The sequence below is a fragment of the Entelurus aequoreus genome, linkage group LG24 (assembly GCF_033978785.1).
Source record: "Entelurus aequoreus isolate RoL-2023_Sb linkage group LG24, RoL_Eaeq_v1.1, whole genome shotgun sequence".
Taxonomy (NCBI): domain Eukaryota; kingdom Metazoa; phylum Chordata; class Actinopteri; order Syngnathiformes; family Syngnathidae; genus Entelurus; species Entelurus aequoreus.
The window spans coordinates 4,310,927-4,332,142 of record NC_084754.1 but is presented as its reverse complement, the minus strand read 5'-3'; the positions used below and the strand labels follow the sequence as shown (position 1 = coordinate 4,332,142).

General features: G+C 38.6%; 1 protein-coding gene across 2 annotated transcripts in view; it reads right to left on the bottom strand.

Annotated features, from left to right (window-relative positions):
* si:ch211-212o1.2 (uncharacterized protein LOC492735 homolog) overlaps positions 1-21,216 on the bottom strand; it is a 91,067-nt gene that overhangs the window by 48,369 nt on the left and 21,482 nt on the right. For both annotated transcript variants that reach the window (XM_062036202.1, XM_062036203.1), the window contains exon 2: positions 9,636-9,755. In XM_062036202.1, the coding sequence (XP_061892186.1) occupies positions 9,636-9,755 (120 nt within the window). The remainder of the gene's footprint in view (positions 1-9,635; positions 9,756-21,216) is intronic.

Below are 21,216 nucleotides of genomic sequence, written 5' to 3'. Positions count from 1 at the left end.
CAGGCGCCATGACTGCTACCAAGGACGTGTGCGGCTATGCCCGGATGCATGCAATTGCGATCAATTTGATGTTAGTTTTTCTGATGAAATAAACCACAATAATACGTCTATATATTTTTTCTTTAATAGCATTAATTTTAGTTATTCTCCAGTGTGGTCGCCTCAAAGGTGGCGTATTACCGCAAATCCTCAGTGCAATGCCATGTTTCAGTGTTTCCCATAAACTGCCGAGATACCTGTGGCGGTGGGGGCGTGGCTATGGGCGTGGTCACCATGACATCATCGAGTAATTTGCATAATTCACTACAATGATATGATTTTCTCTAAAAAGGCTCAAAAAATGTATACTTACTAATTAATAACAGTTTTGTTTTAAACGTCCATCCATCCATCCATTTTACAATATAATTACAACACTTTATGTATATATTTATATACAGATTTGAACAATAAGTTATTCACTGAAATATATTTATTAATTGTGGTTCTTACAAAAAATATATCTTATAAAATATAAAAGCTAAAATGTCTCTTAAAGCTCTGCCCCTTTAATTAGTGCATACTAAATCATTTAACTTTAGCCTACTACTACAACCATATTATTTACCAGCAACATAAAGTGAAACAGAGGCAGAGGTGTCCTGCCACAGTCAGTAACAAATAAACAGAAAACAGTAGTGGTCAAATACAAATAAGGCAACAAGAGAAGTATCCTACACTTCTCTTTTGTAAAGTAAATCTGAACAGCCTATATGGGCATCTACATCAACTATATGATTTGCCTGAGAAGCTGGACAGGACAAAAAAAAATAAAAAAAATATTTTTTTTATTTTTTTATTTGTGGCGGACGTAATTCTTTCGTGGCGGGCCGCCACAAATAAATGAATGTGTGGGAAACACTGGGATTTGTTTTTGCTTTGTTATTGTCAACAGTATGTGTGTGTTTTCTTCTCTTCTTCTATTGTTATTTTTGTTTGTTTGTTTTGTACAGCACGTTGTGTTTGTCACTTGCCTGTGCATGAAAAGCGCTATAAAAACAAAGTTTGATACATATCTCCAAACACACTACAGCTCATACACTCACAATAGGACATGCTTTCATTTCGTGAAAGTATAATTTTGCGGCCGTTTTTGACGCACTCTGCTGCTACATTCATGCAGTGTTTTGTGACCAGCGGGCACCCGCGCAATAAACGTAAAAAAAACCCACAGAACGACCAAAAAAATAACTTACTACCCTCATTTTGCCATAATCTTCATTAGCTTTGGACCAACAATGAGGAAGAAATTGTGACTTTTGTGTGAAGTATGTCAACTGTGGTGTCTGCCTCCAATGTATTTGTAATCACTGTGTGTATCCCTCATTATGTATTATCTATTATAACTGACCTTTCTTTTTTGTAATATGCTAATAAGTACATAAGTTATTTCACCATATTTCTGCACAATAACTCAGATGAGATCGGTAGGTCGTGAGTTCAAACCCCAGCCGAGTCATACCAAAGACTATAAAAATGGGACCTGTTACCTCCCTGCTTGGCACTCAGCATCAAGGGTTGGAATTGGGGATTAAATCACCAAAAATGATTCCCGGACGCGGCCACCGCTGCTGCTCACTGCTCCCCTCACCTCCCAGGGGGTGAGGGCGATGGGTCAAATGCAGAGGATAATCTCACCGCACTGAGTGTGTGTGTGAACATCACTGGTACTTTAACTTTAAACCAGCTTTTTCACATGTAAAACCTTAACACACAACACATAATAACATTATGTGAATATTTGATTTATTTATCTAATTTTAACCAAGCTATCATATTATTAAATGTTCACAGCAAAATGTATTTTTTCTCTAATCTCACCACACTTAGTGTGTGTGTGACAATCATTAAGAAGATATGGTAACACTACCATGCAGTAGAGAATATGGAACATTTTTTGGTCCAGAACATCCATCCATCCATCCATTTCCTACCGCTTGTCCCGTTCGGGGTCGCGGGGGGTGCTGGAGCCAATCTCAGCTGCATTCGGGCGGAAGGCGGGGTACACCCTGGACAAGTCGCCACCTCATCACAGGGCCAACACAGATAGGGGTCCAGAACATATTTTGCTTTATTTATTATTGACATATTTTTTGCCACTTTATGTTGTGTATTTTTTATGAGATTTTCAGTTCGTTTTTCATCTATTATTACAACCAAAAAATGTGGTTTCTTTTACTCATTTAATGTCTGTTTATTTATTTGTACACTACCGTTCAAAAGTTTGGGGTCACATTGAAATGTCCTTATTTTTGAAGGAAAAGCACTGTACTTTTCAATGAAGATAACTTTAAACTAGTCTTAACTTGAAAGAAATACACTCTATACATTGCTAATGTGGTAAATGACTATTCTAGCTGCAAATGTCTGCTTTTTGGTGCAATATCTACATAGGTGTATAGAGGCCCATTTCCAGCAATTATCACTCCAGTGTTCTAATGGTACAATGTGTTTGCTCATTGGCTCAGAAGGCTAATTGATGATTAGAAAACCCTTGTGCAATCATGTTCACACATCTGAAAACAATTTACTCGTTACAGAAGCTACAAAACTGACCTTCCTTTGAGCAGATTGAGTTTCTGGAGCATCACATTTGTGGGGTCAATTAAACGCTCAAAATGGCCAGAAAAAGAGAACTTTCATCTGAAACTCGACAGTCTATTCTTGTTCTTAGAAATGAAGGCTATTCCACAAAATTGTTTGGGTGACCCCAAACTTTTGAACGGTAGTGTATTTGTGTTTGACTTTCTCTTCTGCTGCATTATTTTAGTTTTACTAAAATTCAAAGATTCAAAGAAAACCATCTCTTTAATTTGTTCATTTATTCTGTGATTATTTGTATTAGCTTGTGTGTGTTCTCTCCTGAACAAAACACAGATGTGTTGTGTGTTTAACTGGCACAAGACGCTGTAATCGGTGTCTCTCCAGTGTTGATGACAAACCTTCACTTCCCATACTAATTTCCGGGTTGCGGGGAAGCTTTCCACAATTCTCATGAGTGGAGCAGCCCCATGCTGCACAACAGGGCATTTATAGACGTCGAAAAACTAACAAGGAAGCGCCGCAAACACATAGGATCAGCTCAAAGTTGGTAGTAGTCATGGCACCCTGACCAATCACTAAGAAGATCGCCTGATACCAAGTTGGCCGTACTCGCTCTATACACGACTCTGCCGTAGTCTATACACTACTGCCATAATGCCATCTAACCTCTTGGAAGTCTACTATATAATACTTCTAGATGACACTCAGAAATGTAATTAGAAAAGAAGACATAAGTGGACAGCAGTTATCATATTAAACTCATTAAAATTAAGACTTTTTTCAGACAATTAACATTGAATAACACACACAAAGTACTGAATATTCGTACCATTGAGTAGGGATGTATAACGTTAGGATGTTATCAATACCGATACCAATGTCGACGTTCCTTATCTATACCGGTATTCATCGGTAGTCTTATCGGTACTATACGTAATTGGTGTCAATAAAGATGTGAAAAACTGCATTTTTTATTACAATTTTTATTAGCTTTATTATTTTTAGTACTATTGCTTCCTTGCTTGTGATTTTTCCAAGCTGATTATCAGCTCCTAGGAGTGGTTGATTATGGCAAAAATAAAAAATCATCCCAGATTAATATCACAATTTGTTTTAACCTGCCAGTTTTATAGCATGCACTAAAACCAAATCATCTAGGAATTAGTTCAACATTTTGTTAAACGTTCTTAGCAAATGAAAAAGTAAACTAAATAAGAAAAAGCACAACAACAACAATGCGCCAGTAATTTGAGTTGTACATGCAGCTTTCAAGTAAAAGAAAGCACGCAACAAGATTGATCAGATATTGATTCAACACTGGTGCTCCAACTATAGTATCAGAAGCTGTCAAGTTACCATGAACTTAGCAATGAAGATCGGTGGTTGTTAGAATAATTATGTACAGTATATATTATCACACAACTTTTATGCTTAAGGGCCGTTGCTATAATTATTGTCAACTGTGCTGAAGTGGTATTTTTCTTTGTCTGTGCAAAGCTGGCAATCCAAAAGATTGCAAGCCAGTCTCGTATCAGTGTCTGTGTCCAGGACTGGCCTGCTGACTGCCAAGGCCGAACACCGCCGCGACGCAGACAGAGCAGAGACAAGGCGATATCACCAGTGTCAACACATTTGCATTTCTTGTATAATCATATATTGTGTCTAACTGGAGCTGTCGAGATTACCCCCGTTCCCTCAGCGACAGCTTCAGTGATGTAACCAGGGACCTCCCAAATAAATAGAGGAAGCACGTGAGCTAGACTTTAGAGCGAAGTTTGGATCTGTAAATATAGCACAGCCCAAATAACGTCTTTCCTCAATTGAGCAAAATTTAACTCTGTCTCTGCATGATTCCTTGCTTCTCGTCTGTTTTAATAAATGTCATCAGTGTTTGAACCCGACAGTGGTGGCGTCCACAACTTCCTGGCATTGGCAGTAGTAGCACAGTGTCTTTCACACAGCTTTTGGATGACAGGTAGTCATCAAATTTGCAAAAGAAACGTATAACCTGACACGTAGAAGTCATTTGGGAACTGTTTGGCTCTGTATTTTGGAGTTAGTGTCACAGTTTGAGGTGGGTGTTAAAGGCCTACTGAAATGAATTTTTTTTATTTAAACGGGGATAGCAGATCTATTCTATGTGTCATACTTGATCATTTCGCGATATTGCCATATTTTTGCTGAAAGGATTTAGTATAGAACAACGACGATAAAGATTGCAACTTTTGGTATCTGATAAAAAAAAGGCTTGCACCTACCGGAAGTAGCGTGACGTAGTCAGTTGAACATATACGCAAAGTTCCCTATTGTTTACAATGATGGCCGCATGAAGTGAGAGAGATTCGGACCGAGAAAGCGACAATTTCCCCATTAATTTGGGCGAGGATGAAAGATTTGTGGATGAGTAAAGTGCAAGTGAAGGACTAGTGGGGAGTTGAAGCTATTCAGATAGGGAAGATGCTGTGAGAGCCGGGGGTGACCTGATATTCAGCTGGGAATGACTACAACAGTAAATAAACACAAGACATATATATACTCTATTAGCCACAACACAACCAGGCTTATATTTAATATGCCACAAATTAATCCCGCATAAAAACACCTGCGTGTTTGTTATGCTAGCTCCTAGCTCCTCTGCTAGCTCCTAGCTCCATAGAACACGCCAATACAATTCAAACACCTGATCAACACACACAATCACTCAGCCCAAAAGACCGTTTACCTAACCCAAGGTTCATAAAGCTTATATATTTTTAAAAAGTTACGTACGTGACGCGCACGTACGGTACGGTACGTGTTATGCTAGCTCTTAGCTCCTCTGCTAGCTCCTAGCTCCATAGAACACGCCAATACAATTCAAACACATGATCAACACACACAATCACTCAGCCCAAAAGACCGTTCACCTAACCCAAGGTTCATAAAGCTTATATATTTTAAAAAAGTTACGTACATACGCAAAAAAAAGCCAAAGCTGCATACTCACAGTAGCACGTCTGCGTCTTTGTCATCCAAATCAAAGTAATCCTGGTAAGAGTCTGTGTTGTCCCAGTTCTCTACAGGCGTCTGTGTATCCAAGTCAAAAGTCCTCCTGGTTAGAGTCTCTGTTATCCGAGTTCTTCCATCTTGACTGCATCTTTCGGGAGTGTAAACAAAGAAGCGCCGGCTGTGTACTGTTGTGGCTGACTACGTTCGAAAAATACATCCATTTCGCACCGACAACTTTCTTCTTTGCTTGCTCGGCTTCCTTCTCCATAATGCAATGAACATGATTGAAACAGATTCACGAACACAGATGTCCAGAATACTGTGGAATTATGAAATGAAAACAGAGCTTTTTCGTATTGGCTTCAATGTGGAAGGCATAACCGTGTTCGCCGGTCTACGTCACGCGCATACGTCATCCTCAGAGGCGTTTCGAACCGGAAGTTTAGCGGCAAATTTAAAATGTCACTTTATAAGTTAACCCGGCCGTATTGGCATGTGTTATAATGTTAAGATTTCATCATTGATATATAAACTATCAGACTGCGTGGTCGGTAGTAGTGGCTTTCAGTAGGCCTTTAAGGTGGCAGGCGCAGAGATGACCTGAGAACGATGCAGGGCTGCCGGCTGGCCAGGCTCCACGGAGGTAAGCGTTTGTCAAGAACACGGTTCCCGTAAACGTGATTTCCGCTATTCCTCTCATTGACAGCATTCCAGTCACATATGGGGATGATACTCGAAACCGGTTTTCCCGGTTGTTTGATAAGAAAAGAACCGAGTCCTCGGACTCTAATCCCCTTTTGAGAACCGGTATCCGTTATCGAGACCACTATAGTAAAGGAAAAGAGTTGATTCTTTATTCGAATCCCGTCCCGACCAGAAATGCTCCGTGGGACATCACAATAAATGACGTCACGTAGCTCAGTCATTAGGCGCAGATAGCGAAAGCAGGAAAACAATGGACGGGAAAAAGTGCTCCAAGGTGTAATAAAATTCAAAACAAAAGCTATAATCCATCGAATAACTTTACTGAGAGACTTTAGCAGGGTAAAAGACATGACGAACACTTTTACGACCAAGCGGAAACATAGCAACCAGGCTAGCAACGCACCTCCTTTACGGCAGCTGTCGCAACGTTCTTAAAACAACCGCAGCACATACATATATATATATATATATATATATATATATATATATATATATACAACATATATATACAACATATTTCCCTTTTTTAACTTTTGTTTTTCTTTCCTTGTAAACAAAACAAAATCACACTGTATATGTGTTGTCTGTCTAATTATAAATAATGCAGACGAGGCGTGTTGGCTGACTTCTTGACGTTTACTTTCACAGCGTGGCAACATGCAACACTTTTCGGGGCTACCGCGCATGCTCGTAACTCCCGTTGCATGCTGGGTAGTGTAGTTGTTATATTCTCTAGCTCATAACATTTTTACCCCATAAAGAAATAATGTTAACTCAATAAAGTGTATTTCATTTTTTAGCTTTAACTTTTCATTTTTTAGCATTGTAACCACATTTGCAAACAACTTTTCTCTTCATACAATTTTCTTTCAATAAAGAGCAAAAATGTCAAAGCATCATAACAAACAGTTATGTCAAATAGCAGCAGAAGTGCACTTTTTGGAGAGCTGTATTATTTCCAGTTTTGTGCCCAAGGGACTGATTTTATTTAACACTATATTATTATTTATACACCTATAGTGATCACAGAGACAGCTTGTTTTTGTGTTACTGTATATATTTGTTTCTCTGAAAAATCCCACTTAATATACTTTGGGTAACAACAGTCAATATTTATTTATTTTATTTTATTTTTTTTAGGTGGGTAACAGTCAATATTAATTTATTTATTAGATTTTATTTTTTTATTATATAATAAAAGTGAGCTTTTGTTAAACCAAATATTGTGTGTGTTTTTCCATATACAACAACCTATCTGGACTCTATAAGAGAATCCATAAGGAATCGGTTCGATAAGAGGATTCCATAATAGGCTCAAACTCGATAATTCCTTATCAAACATCATCCCTAGTCACATAACACCGATTTACGCACCTTTACGCATTTAGATTCTGTTTTTAGAGAACATGGATACCAATGCATTAATCTACGATTCTGTTTACTTTCTCGTACTTCGTAAACCTGAAGTGGGGCGGTAAAAGGTTGACTCTAATTAACTGCTCTTTTTATATGCTTTGCATCAGCACCTTAATCAATGTGACAGCGCGCGTGTGTCGTAATTACGGCGGACAGCTGAATAAAAAAAAGTACCAATAGTCGTATCATTAGTCCAGAATTTTAACGGTCCTCTTGGATTGACCCCAAAAATACTGGTACTCGGTATACATCCCTACCATCAAGTACTGGTATCGATTCCCAGGTATTGGGAAATGGTATTGCATTATTTATACAATATAGAAATAAATAAAGAAAAAACAAAAAACTGCGAAAATGGAAAAATTATGTTAGGAAAAAACTTTTTCGGACTATAAGGCACACATAAAATCCTTTAATTTTCTCAAAAATCGACAGTGCGCCTTATAACCCGGTGCGCCTAATGTATGGCATAAGTCTGGTTGTGCTTACCGACCTCGAAGCAATTTTATTTTGTACATGGTGTAATGATAAGTGTGACCAGTAGATGGCAGTCATACATAAGAGATACGGGTAAACTGCAAGATGACGCCAGCAAACAACACCAAAACTTTAAATGTTCCATTGAGAATATAGAACATTACTCACAGCGCTCAAAAATCTGTCAAAATGTTTTTAGTACGACTTCGGTAAGCTATGAAGCCGCACCGCTTGATGGATTGTCGGTGCATTAAACATACGAGTATTATTATGGTGTGTATATAAGTACCGCAAAATGGCACCAAGTAGACGACATATCTGGCGTTTTGTTTCGCAATTTTATGCAAAACTAACTTTTTGGGATCTGCATAAGTCCTGAAAATGTGCGCGCGTCCGCCATTGTAGTCCGTGGCGACACCGTAGTCATAAGCTTCTTCTTTTCCTCTACCTTCTTATGTGGCATTCATCTTCCGCTGTTGCCATTTCTAATACAAAGTAGTGTAAAGTTCTTACTTATATCTGTCAGTAGACCAGCTATCAAAGCTCTAAAAACTGTAGTGAGTTTACATTATTCACCCAAGGAACTTTAGTTATTAGAGGGTTCCGGTCAGACGTTTTTTCCGGGGACACATTTCCGGCGTTGTTGTTGCACTAGTGAGCCACGGATGAGGAGATGCTGCTCCGTTATTGATTGAAGTAAAGTCTGAATGTCATTAAAACAGTTAGCTCCATCTTTTGACACTTCTTCCACTCCCGTCCTTGCACGCTACACCGCTACAACAAAGATGACGGGGAGAAGACGCTGTCGAAGGTGTGCCACGTAAATAAGACCGCCCACAAAACGGCGCATCCTGAAGCGACTGTCAGAAAGCGACTTGAAGATGATCTGTAAAACATCATCTATGCAACATTTTGACCAAAGAACCACCATTACATGTTATGTAGACCACAAGGAAGTCTTTTACATTTAGAAAAAATTTATAATATGACCCCTTTAATGTTTCTTATAATCCGGTGCGCCTTTTGTATGAAAATAGACCTCATCAGCAGTGCGCCTTTTAATCCGGTGTGCTCTATGGTTCGAAAAATACGGTAAATGTTGATACAAATAACAGATATTCGAAAATCTGTCTTTAAAGATTTTTATTTCGCCCATTTACAAAATAAAAAGTTGTTTTTTTGCCCCACTTACAAAATTAAATGCACATGCGTCACGGCCAATCATGCAAGTTAGACGATGATATGTTGGATCCACTAGGGACTGTACTTAGAGGGGGGGTTACCCACATATGCGATCCTCCCCAAGGTTTCTCATAGTCTTTCACATCGACGTCCCTTGTGTGGGCTCTGTGCCGAGGATGTCGTTGTGGCTTGTGCAGCCCTTTGAGACTTTTGTGATTTAGGGCTATATAAATAAACATTGATTGATTGACGTCAATTTAGCATCCAACTTACAACTGACTCACCGATGCCCAGGACGATCTGGCAGATGTGCACGGTGGAGAAGTGCAGGAGGAGGAAGGTGAAGTTGATGATGAAGAGAACCAGGCACAGAATGACACACACCCACTCCTGGAGACGCTTACCTGAGGACGGACAACAAGTTAGAACAATACACACAGTTACCTGAGAGGACACACAAGAACGTTTTTACAAAAAGTACACAACCTAACCAGGGTTTAAGAGTCACTTGTGCGTTAAAGGTTTTTAATATGGAAGCAGTCCGACTAACACACGTGTCCTCTGGACTGTGGGGTCACGACCCCTCATTTGTGGAACACCAACGCTGACGCAGCACTGAGCCCACCCACACGTTCAGGTGGGATGGTGGCCTCATCAGAGAGCAGCCCGCACGCAGAGGTCAGCGGTATTCATTTTCACGACAGGATCAAGCAACTTATTTGACTTTAAACTTGCTAATCGGCAGTTTTATGAGCGAGGGGGACCCCCACTTAGTGATGGTGAATTATTGAAGACACGCACACACACAGCTAATCTAAAGCTTTTTAATAACTAGGAGTTCTACTCGGACTTCCCCTATTTGTCTCGTTGAAGCTGTCAGGTCACGTGACGCCTTACCTTTCACTAAAGTGTACAAACAGTAAATGTCTGTCTTTAAAGTTTATTTTTATCCCCCCTATATTCTTCTTCTTGCCCCCTTGCTAATTGTTAAAAGTTTAATGTGCCGAGATCCTCCTTTATGACAGCATTAGCAGCCTATGAGATATTCATGGGACCTTTTGAATAAAGCTCAGAGTGGGCACGCCTATAGACCCGGGTGCCTATTAATATGCTCTCATAAAGGATGGAGCCAAGTGGTCACCAGAGACTCAAAATATGTGATTTATGGATATTTTTGAACCGTCAAACTTGACCCATGACCTTCCAGAAATATGAAATATCAAAAGTTGGAGAGAGTTGAGCCGTGTTCATTGAAGCTCCTCCATGATTCCACTTGGACGGGAGATTTGAGCAGGTCAGATTAAAGTGTTTTCCACTGATTAGTCTTGGCAGGGTTTGCGCTCTAGCTAACTTATTATTGCCACATTCTTTTCGGTTTTCTATTTAGATGTGTGGAAATGAGCTTGCATTGGTTTTAAAATGAATTAAATATTTACTAATTCATTCCACTATGGAGGAAACAACGGTCCAAATAAATCCTTAAAAAAACCTAAATTAATAAAGACATGAATACCTTTTAAATAAATGAAATGAACATATAATGAAGTAAAATAAAATAAAAAATATGGTGAATAAATGAACACTATTAGAAAACCTACTATTTTGCATGTTTTGTGTTTGTTATGCTTCACTGATCGTGTTTTAGTCTTAGTATTTTATCCGTTTTAATGGCTTAGCTTTTAGTGTTTTAAATATTGGTTTGTATTGTAGCACTTAAGGATTTATTAAAATGAAAAGAACGTAACAAATATAATCTATTATTAAAAGGAACAAAGGGTACACAAATGGATGGATGGATTACCGTATTTTTCGGGCTATATCCTTTCATTTTCTCAAAAATGAACATATAATAAAGTAAAATAAAATAAAAAAATATGGTGAGTAAATGAACACTATTATAAAACCTACTATTTTGCATGTTTTGTGTTTGTTATGCTTCACTGATCGTGTTTTAGTCTTAGTATTTTATCCGTTTTAATGGCTTAGCTTTTAGTGTATTAAATATTGGTTTGTATTGTAGCACTTAAGGATTTATTAAAATGAAAAGTACGTAACAAATATAATCTATTATTAAAAGGAACAAAGGGTACAAAAATGGATGGATGGATTACCGTATTTTTCGGGCTATATCCTTTCATTTTCTCAAAAATGAACATATAATAAAGTAAAATAAAATAAAAAATATGGTGAGTAAATGAACACTATTAGGAAACCTACTATTTTGCATGTTTTGTGTTTGTTATGCTTCACTGATCGTGTTTTAGTCTTAGTATTTTATCCGTTTTAATGGCTTAGCTTTTAGTGTTTTAAATATTGGTTTGTATTGTAGCACTTTAGGATTTATTAAAATGAAAAGTACGTAACAAATATAATATATTATTAAAAGGAACAAAGGGTACAAAAATGGATGGATGGATTATCGTATTTTTTGGGCTATATCCTTTCATTTTCTCAAAAATCGACAGTGCGCCTAATGTACGGCATGATTCTGGTTGTGCTTACTGATCTTGAAGCAATTTTATTTGGTACATGGTGTAAGTGTGACCAGTAGATGGTAGTCACACATAAGAGATACACTACCGTTCAAAAGTTTGGGGTCACCCAAACAATTTTGTGGAATAGCCTTCATTTCTAAGAACAAGAATAGACTGTCGAGTTTCAGATGAAAGTTCTCTTTTTCTGGCCATTTTGAGCGTTTAATTGACCCCACAAATGTGATGCTCCAGAAACTCAATCTGCTCAAAGGAAGGTCCGTTTTGTAGCTTCTGTAACGAGCTAAACTGTCTTCAGATGTGTGAACATGATTGCACAAGGGTTTTCTAATCATCAATTAGCCTTCTGAGCCAATGAGCAAACACATTGTACCATTAGAACACTGGAGTGATAGTTGCTGGAAATGGGCCTCTATACACCTATGTAGATATTGCACCAAAAAGCAGACATTTGCAGCTAGAATAGTCATTTACCACATTAGCAATGTATAGAGTGTATTTCTTTCAAGTTAAGACTAGTTTAAAGTTATCTTCATTGAAAAGTACAGTGCTTTTCCTTCAAAAATAAGGACATTTCAATGTGACCCCAAACTTTTGAACGGTAGTGTACATGTAGACTGCAATATGATGGTAGTAAACAACACCACAACTTTGAATGTTCCATTGAGAATATAGAACATTACACACGGCGCTCTAAAATCTGTCAAAATGTTTTTAGTACGACTTCGGTAAGCTATGAAGCCGCACCGCTTGATGGACTGTCGGCACATTAAACATACGAGTATTATTATGGTGTGTATAAGGACCGCAAAATGGCACCTCTTACATATTACCTGGCGTTTTGTTTCGCAATATTATGCCAATCCAACTTTTCTTACCTTCTGATGTGTATTTGGGATCTGCATAAGTCCCGCCATAGTCATAAGCTTCTTCTTTTTCTCTACTTTCTTATGTGGCATTCATCTGCTGTTGCCATTTGTAATATAAAGTAGCGTAAAGTTCCAATTTATATCTGTCAGTAGACTAGCTATCAAAGCGCTAAAAACTGTAGTGGGTTTACATTATTCACCCAAGGAACTTTAGTCATTAGAGGGTTCCGGTCGGACGGTTTTTCACACATTTCCGGCGTTGTTGTTGCACTAGTGAGCCACGGATGAGGAGATGCTGCTCCGTTATTGATTGAAGTAAAGTCTGAATGTCAATAAAACAGTTAGCTCCATCTTTTGACACTTCTTCCACTCCCGTCCTTGCACGCTACACCGCTACAACAAAGATGACGGGGAGAAGACGCTGTCGAAGGTGAGCCACGTAAATAAGACCACCCACAAAACGGCACATCCTGAAGCGACTTGAAGATGATCTGTAAAACATCATCTATGCAACATTTTGACCAAAGAACCACCGTTACATGTTATGTAGACCACTAGGAAGTGTTTCACATTTAGAAAAAAATCATAATATGACCCCTTTAAAAGGCCTACTGAAAGCCACTACTACCGACCACGCAGTCTGATAGTTTATATATCAATGATGAAATCTTAACATTGCAACACATGCCAATACGGCCGGGTTAGATTAGTAAAGTGCAATTTTAAATTTCCCGCAAAATATCCTGCTGAAAACGTCTCGGTATGATGACGCCTGCGCGTGACGTCACGGATTGTAGCGGACATTTTGGGACAGCATTGTGGCCAGCTATTAAGTCGTCTGTTTTCATTTCAAAATTCCACAGTATTCTGGACATCTGTGTTGGTGAATCTTTTGCAATTTGTTTAATGAACAATGGAGACAGCAAAGAAGAAAGCAGTGAAGGTGGGAAGCGGTGTATTAGCGGCCGGCTGCAGCAACACAAACACGTAGCCGGTGTTTCATTGTTTACATTCCCGAACGACGACAGTCAAGCTTTACCATTGGCCTGGGACAACAGAGACTCTTACCAGGAGGACTTTGAGTTGGATACGCGCTACCGTGAGTACTCAGCTGCGGCTTCCAAACATTTGATCGCTTGCCCGTACGGGTGTTTGAGTTGTATTGGCTGGTTATATGGACGGGAGGGGGGAGGTGTTTGTTATGCGGGATTAATTTGTGGCATATTAAATATAAGCCTGGTTGTGTTGTGGCTAATAGAGTATATATATGTCTTGTGTTTATTTACTGTTGTAGTCATTCCCAGCTGAATATCAGGTCCCACCCGCCTCTCACAGCATCTTCCCTATCTGAATCGCTTCCACTGCCCTCTAGTCCTTCACTCTCACTTTCCTCATCCACGAATCTTTCACCCTCGCTCAAATTAATGGGGAAATCATCGCTTTCTCGGTCCGAATCGCTCTCACTTCTGGTGGCCATGATTGTAAACAATGTGCAGATGTGAGGAGCTCCACAACCTGTGACGTCACGCTACTTCCGGTACAGGCAAGGCTTTTTTATCAGCGACCAAAAGTTGCGAACTTTATCGTCGATGTTCTCTACTAAATCCTTTCAGCAAAAATATGGCAATATCGCGAAATGATCAAGTATGACACATAGAATGGATCTCCTATCCCCATTTAAATATAACAATTTTATTTAAAATTGAATGCATTGTCCTTTCCATCCTCACACTTTCCATCATTGTAACTGAGCTACTGTGTTGAACAATTTCCCTTGTGGATCATTAAAGTGTGTCTAAGTCTAGTCTAATAAGTAGGCCTTTAAAGGCCTACTGAAAGCCACTACTACCGACCACGCAGTCTGATAGTTTATATATCAATGATGAAATCTTAACATTATAACACATGCCAATACGGCCGGGTTAACTTATAAAGTGACATTTTAAATTTGCCGCTAAACTTCCGGTTCGAAACGCCTCTGAGGATGACGTATGCGCGTGACGTAGACCGGGGAACACGGGTATGCCTTCCACATTGAAGCCAATACGAAAAAGCTCTGTTTTCATTTCATAATTCTACAGTATTCTGGACATCTGTGTTCGTGAATCTGTTGCAATCATGTTCATTGCATTATGGAGAAGGAAGCTGAGCAAGCAAAGAAGAAAGTTGTCTGTGCGAAATGGACGTATTTTTCGAACGTAGTCAGCCACAACAGTACACAGCCGGCGCTTCTTTGTTTACATTCCCGAAAGATGCAGTCAAGATGGAAGAACTCGGATAACAGAGACTCTAACCAGGAGGACTTTTGACTTGGATACAAAGACGCCTGTAGAGAACTGGGACAACACAGACTCTTACCAGGATTACTTTGATTTGGATGACAAAGACGCAGACGTGCTACTGTGAGTATGCAGCTTTGGCTTTTTTTTGCGTATGTACGTAACTTTTTTAAAATATATAAGCTTTATGAACCTTGGGTTAGGTGAACGGTCTTTTGGGCTGAGTGATTGTGTGTGTTGATCAGGTGTTTGAATTGTATTGGCGTGTTCTATGGAGCTAGGAGCTAGCAGAGGAGCTAGGAGCTAGCATAACACGTACCGTACCGTACGTGCGCGTCACGTACGTAACTTTTTAAAAATATATAAGCTTTATGAACCTTGGGTTAGGTGAACGGTCTTTTGGGCTGAGTGATTGTGTGTGTTGATCAGGTGTTTGAATTGTATTGGCGTGTTCTATGGAGCTAGGAGCTAGCAGAGGAGCTAGGAGCTAGCATAACAAACACGCAGGTGTTTTTATGCAGGATTAATTTGTGGCATATTAAATATAAGCCTGGTTGTGTTGTGGCTAATAGAGTATATATATGTATTGTGTTTATTTACTGTTGTAGTCATTCCCAGCTGAATATCAGGTCCCACCCCCGGCTCTCACAGCATCTTCCCTATCTGAATCGCTTCAACTCCCCACTAGTCCTTCACTTGCACTTTACTCATCCACAAATCTTTCATCCTCGCTCAAATTAATGGGGAAATTGTCGCTTTCTCGGTCCGAATCTCTCTCACTTCATGCGGCCACCATTGTAAACAATAGGGAACTTTGCGTATATGTTCAACTGACTACGTCACGCTACTTCCGGTAGGGGCAAGCCTTTTTTTTATCAGATACCAAAAGTTGCAATCTTTATCGTCGTTGTTCTATACTAAATCCTTTCAGCAAAAATATGGCAATATCGCGAAATGATCAAGTATGACACATAGAATAGATCTGCTATCCCCGTTTAAATTTAAAAAATTCATTTCAGTAGGCCTTTAATGCGCCCTATAATCCGGTGCGCCTTTTGTATGAAAAAAAACCTGAATAGACCCGTTCATCGGCAGTGCGCCTTACAATCCGGTGCGCCCTATGGTCCGAAAAATACGGTACACGACACTACAGCAGGAAGACCTTTGGAGTAAAATAAAACATCTTTACTGCGGCTTTAATAGCTTTAAATATACATAAAAATTATCCGATCCAGTCTCAGTTCACCCATACTGAGGGTAAATGGACACACACACACACACACAACGAAGGATCAGAAAACAAAATTTACTCTCTATATAAATATACTCACACACAGTGACACTGCAACAGACAGATTTCCTAACTCGCTCTTACATCACTTTAACACACACACACACACACACACACACACACACACACACACACACACACACACACACACACACACACACACACACACACACACACACACACACACACACACACACACACACACACACACACACACACACACACACACACAGCAGAGGGTCGTGGAGCAAAGGGGCGGCTGTCAGGTGATGTGCGTCAGTCCTTGGATCCTCCGGCTCCCTGGTGAGGGGAAGGAAACTAGGACAGGCCTCCACTGAGCGCGCGCACACACACACACGCACACACACACACACACACACACTCACAAGCCCTTGTCCCTCAGGCCGTGGCATTGCTGAATATCTCACACAGCTATAGACAGACTTTAAACGCACATATGCACAAAAAAACTAAACATCTAAGACATACTAACGCTCTCATAGATTACACGCACATGAACACAACATTTGCACACACTACCTCCCCAAAACTTGGCACAAAGACACTAGGACTGCCGCCTGCCCACACACACACACACACACAAGCCCTCATTAATATTATTCTGACAACAACACTCCCTGGTTACCCCCTCCGCCATAGCTCACCCTGCCTGAGAGTGTGCACGTGGGCGTGTGCGTGGCGATTTAACCTGGGCGGGGCCAGGGGAAGGGAACGAGGGGCGCTAATTGGCTGAGACTAATCAACGCGGCTGATTTGCCGTCTGGGGAATGAATGGCGGCCAACACACGCTGAATACTAATGGACGCCACAGTCACCGTGCGTCCTTACACGCTAAGTAGTAAGAACCTACAACATATTACATCTTGAGATAGTCCTCCAAAAACACAAGAAGGAAGGAAGAATAGGTGTTTGTGAAGGAAAGGTTAAGTCTGGGCCAAATAGAAACATTGTGTAAAGTCACTTTTTAGCCTTTGTGCTACACAGGATCCCTTAAGTAGGACCCAGTGTGTGCTTGAGTGTTGTTATAATACTACAATCAATAAACTCTGTGGTGTAAAACAAAAACAAGTCCAATAAGGATCTCCTTCAGACACACACTTTATTGGCTTTAATGTGATTTATTCCCTGCTTTAGAGTGTAATAATGCTCAAGAAGAACAGGGTCATTACATTTCGCAGCACAGACATCTTCATTGTGCTCCGTATTGGCATGGCTCCATCACGGTGGTGCTCGTGTACAGTGTCAAAGTAAGGGCCACACAATTAGGTATACTGTACATGTAGGAATCGCCCACTACCATGAGCTAACGCAACGAAATTTCCTTCTTATCTGTACTGTAAAGTTCAAATTTGAATGACAATAAAAAGGAAGTCTACCGTATTTTTCGGACTATAGGTCGCTCCGGAGTATAAGTCGCACCGGCCGAAAATGCACAATAAAGAAGGAAAAAAACATATATACGTCGCACTGGAGTATAAGTCGCATTTTTGGGGGAAATTTATTTGATAAAATCCAACACTAAGAATAGACATTTGAAAGGCAATTTAAAATAAATAAAGAATAGCAAATAATAACTGAGAAGGTGCCTGGTATGTTAACGCAACACATCATGGCAAGAGTCATTCAAATAACTATAACAGGGGTCACCAACGCGGTGCCCGCGGGCACCAGGTAGCCCGTAAGGACCAGATGAGTAGCCCGCCGGCCTAAAAATAGCTCAAATAGCAGCACTTACCAGAGCTGCCTCTATTTTTTAAATTGTATTTATTTACTAGCAAGCTGGTCTCGCTTTGCCCGACATTTTTAATTCTAAGAGAGACAAAACTCAAATAGAATTTGAAAATCCAAGAAAACATTTTAAAGACTTGGTCTTCACTTGTTTAAATAAATTCATTAATTGTTTTACTTTGCTTCTTATAACTTTCAGAAAGACAATTTTAGAGAAAAAATACAACCTTAAAAATGATTTTAGGATTTTTAAACACATATACCTTTTTACCTTTTAAATTCCTTCCTCTTCTTTCCTGACAATTTAAATCAATGTTCAAGTAAATATTTTTTTTTTATTTGAAAGAATAATAAATAAATTTTAATTTAATTCTTCATTTTAGCTTCTGTTTTTTCGACGAAGAATATTTGTGAAATATTTCTTCAAACCTATTATGATTAAAAAAATTTTAAAAAATTCTGGCAAATCTAGAAAATCTGTAGAATCAAATTTAAATCTTATTTCAAAGTCTTTTGAATTTCTTTTAAAATTTTTGTTCTGGAAAATCTAGAAGAAATAATGATTTGTCTTTGTTAGAAATATAGCTTGGTCCAATTTGTTATATATTCTAACAAAGTGTAAATTGGATTTTAACCTATTTAAAACATGTCAATAAAATTCTAAAATTAATCTTAAACAGGAAAAATTACTAATGATGTTCCATAAATTATTTTTTTTAAGTTTTTCTCTTCTTTATTTCGGTTGAATTTTGAATTTTAAAGAGTCGAAATTGAAGATAAACTATGTATCAAAATTGAATTGTCATTTTTTTCGTGTTTTCTCCTCTTTTAAACCGTTCAATTAAGTGTAAATATCATTAATTATTAATAATAACATAAAGTCAAAGGTAAATTGAGCAAATTGGCTATTTCTGGCAATTTATTTAAGTGTGCATCAAACTGGTAGCCCTTCGCATTAATCAGTACTCAAGAAGTAGCTCTTGCTTTCAAAAAGGTTGGTGACCCCTGAACTATAACATATAGAACATGCTATACGTTTACCAAACAATCTGTTACTCCCGATCGCTAAATCCCATGAAATCTTCCTCCCCGGTGTCGCCTCTGCTGCATATTTCACTATGTCCAGCTTGTAATCTGCAGTATATGATTTCCTTTTCGGTGCCATTTTAGTTCAGCCCTTCTCAGTTTTTATAAGTTACCGCCAAAGTTGATGAGATCCATTTTAATAGCTACGGCAGTAGCATGTAGCAGTTAGCATCCAATGACCAACAATGCACTTCTGCCATGATCCTCCCCCGCCGAATTCTTATTGGTTGACGTGTGAGTGACGATTGCTGACGTGTGTGTGACGATTGCTGCCATTTGCTTCGTCTCTTACGCAAATGAGATAAATAATATTATTTGATATTTTACGGTAATGTGTTAATAATTTCACACATAAGTCGCTACGGAGTATACGTCGCACCCACGACCAAACTATGAAAAAAACTGCGATTTATAATCCGAAAAATACGGTAAGTCTAAGTCTAAGTGTTAAATCAACAATAGTTTGTTATAAACCAAAACAAAGCACACACACATACACATACACACATACATACATACATATAGAGGCTGTGAATATTTGGAAACTAAACAATTCGATCAAATTCTTGGGGGTAACTTGATTCAGAATCGATTTTCGATTCAACACGATTCTCGATCAATCAATCATTACTTTTTTAGTTAACATTGGGTGCCACTTCTATGATTACCTACATTCCACCATAAAATAAACAGATCGGATAAATTTCTATATTACTTTAAAAAATAAAAAAATAAAAAAAGAGTTTTGTTTAATACAATTCTACCCACAAATTTAATGAAGTGGTTGGACAGGACAGATTAAAAAAAATATTTTTATTTTTTTTGACACATATTATCAATTTTTTGACACCCCTAATATATATAGTATATACATACATACATACATACATACATATATATATATATATATATATATATATATATATATATATATATATATATATATATATATATATACACCGTATTTTTCGGACTATAAGTCGCACCGGCCAAAAATGCATAATAAAGAAGGAAAAAAAACATATATAAGTCGCACTGGAGTATAAGTCGCATTTTTTGGGGAAATTTATTTGATAAAAGCCAACACCAAGAATAGACATTTGAAGGGCAATTTATAATAAATAAAGAATAGTGAACAACAGGCTGAATAAGTGTACGTTATATGAGGCATAAATAACCAACTGGTATGTTAACGTAACATATTATGATAAGAGTCATTCAAATAACTATAACATATAGAACATGCTATACGTTTACTAAACATTCTGTCACTCTTAATCGCTAAATCCCATGAAATCTTATACGTCTAGTCTCTTACGTGAATGAGCTAAATATTCTTTGATATTTTACGGTAATGTGTTAATAATTTCACACATAAGTCGCACCCCCGGCCAAACTATGAAAAAAACTGCGACTTATAGTCCAAAAAATACGGTACACACACACACACACACACATACATACATACATACATACATACATACATACATACATACATACATACATACATACATACATACATACATACATATATAGGTACATACATTTGTGGAAAACATTGCTCCAATGCACAGTAATTCCTCACCTTGATGTTTTTTCTCCCATGTCAAAAGCCACGCCAAAAACATGCTGCACTGAACACATCTGGGGTAATGAAATGAGACATGGCAACAAACATCAAAAGTGGATGAATCTACTTCTCAGCATGCAGCTGTTGGCCAAGCAAAGACATTTTATTCAAGAGGATGCTGAGGGCAGAGAGCAAATCAGACCTCAGCAGCTAAACGGAGATTGTGGAGTACAACACCGCAGCTATGCTAATGTTAGCATTTGTGTTTCTTGTTTACATTTTTTGTAATGGTAAATCCGCTTGACCAACGAGCAGATCTGATCAGGTACTACGAAAAGTACCTCATAGGTACTGCTTTTGCCAAACGGAAAAGTGTCGAGTCGGGAAAAAAACACCGCCGCAAATTCATAGAGATGTAGAGAGTGAGGACAATAGAAAACAGACAACTATTTTCATCCTCCGTCTCTTTGTGTCCTTATTTTGCTCTCAGTAGACCGTCTTCAGATGGGACGTGCAACCAGCGACGGGG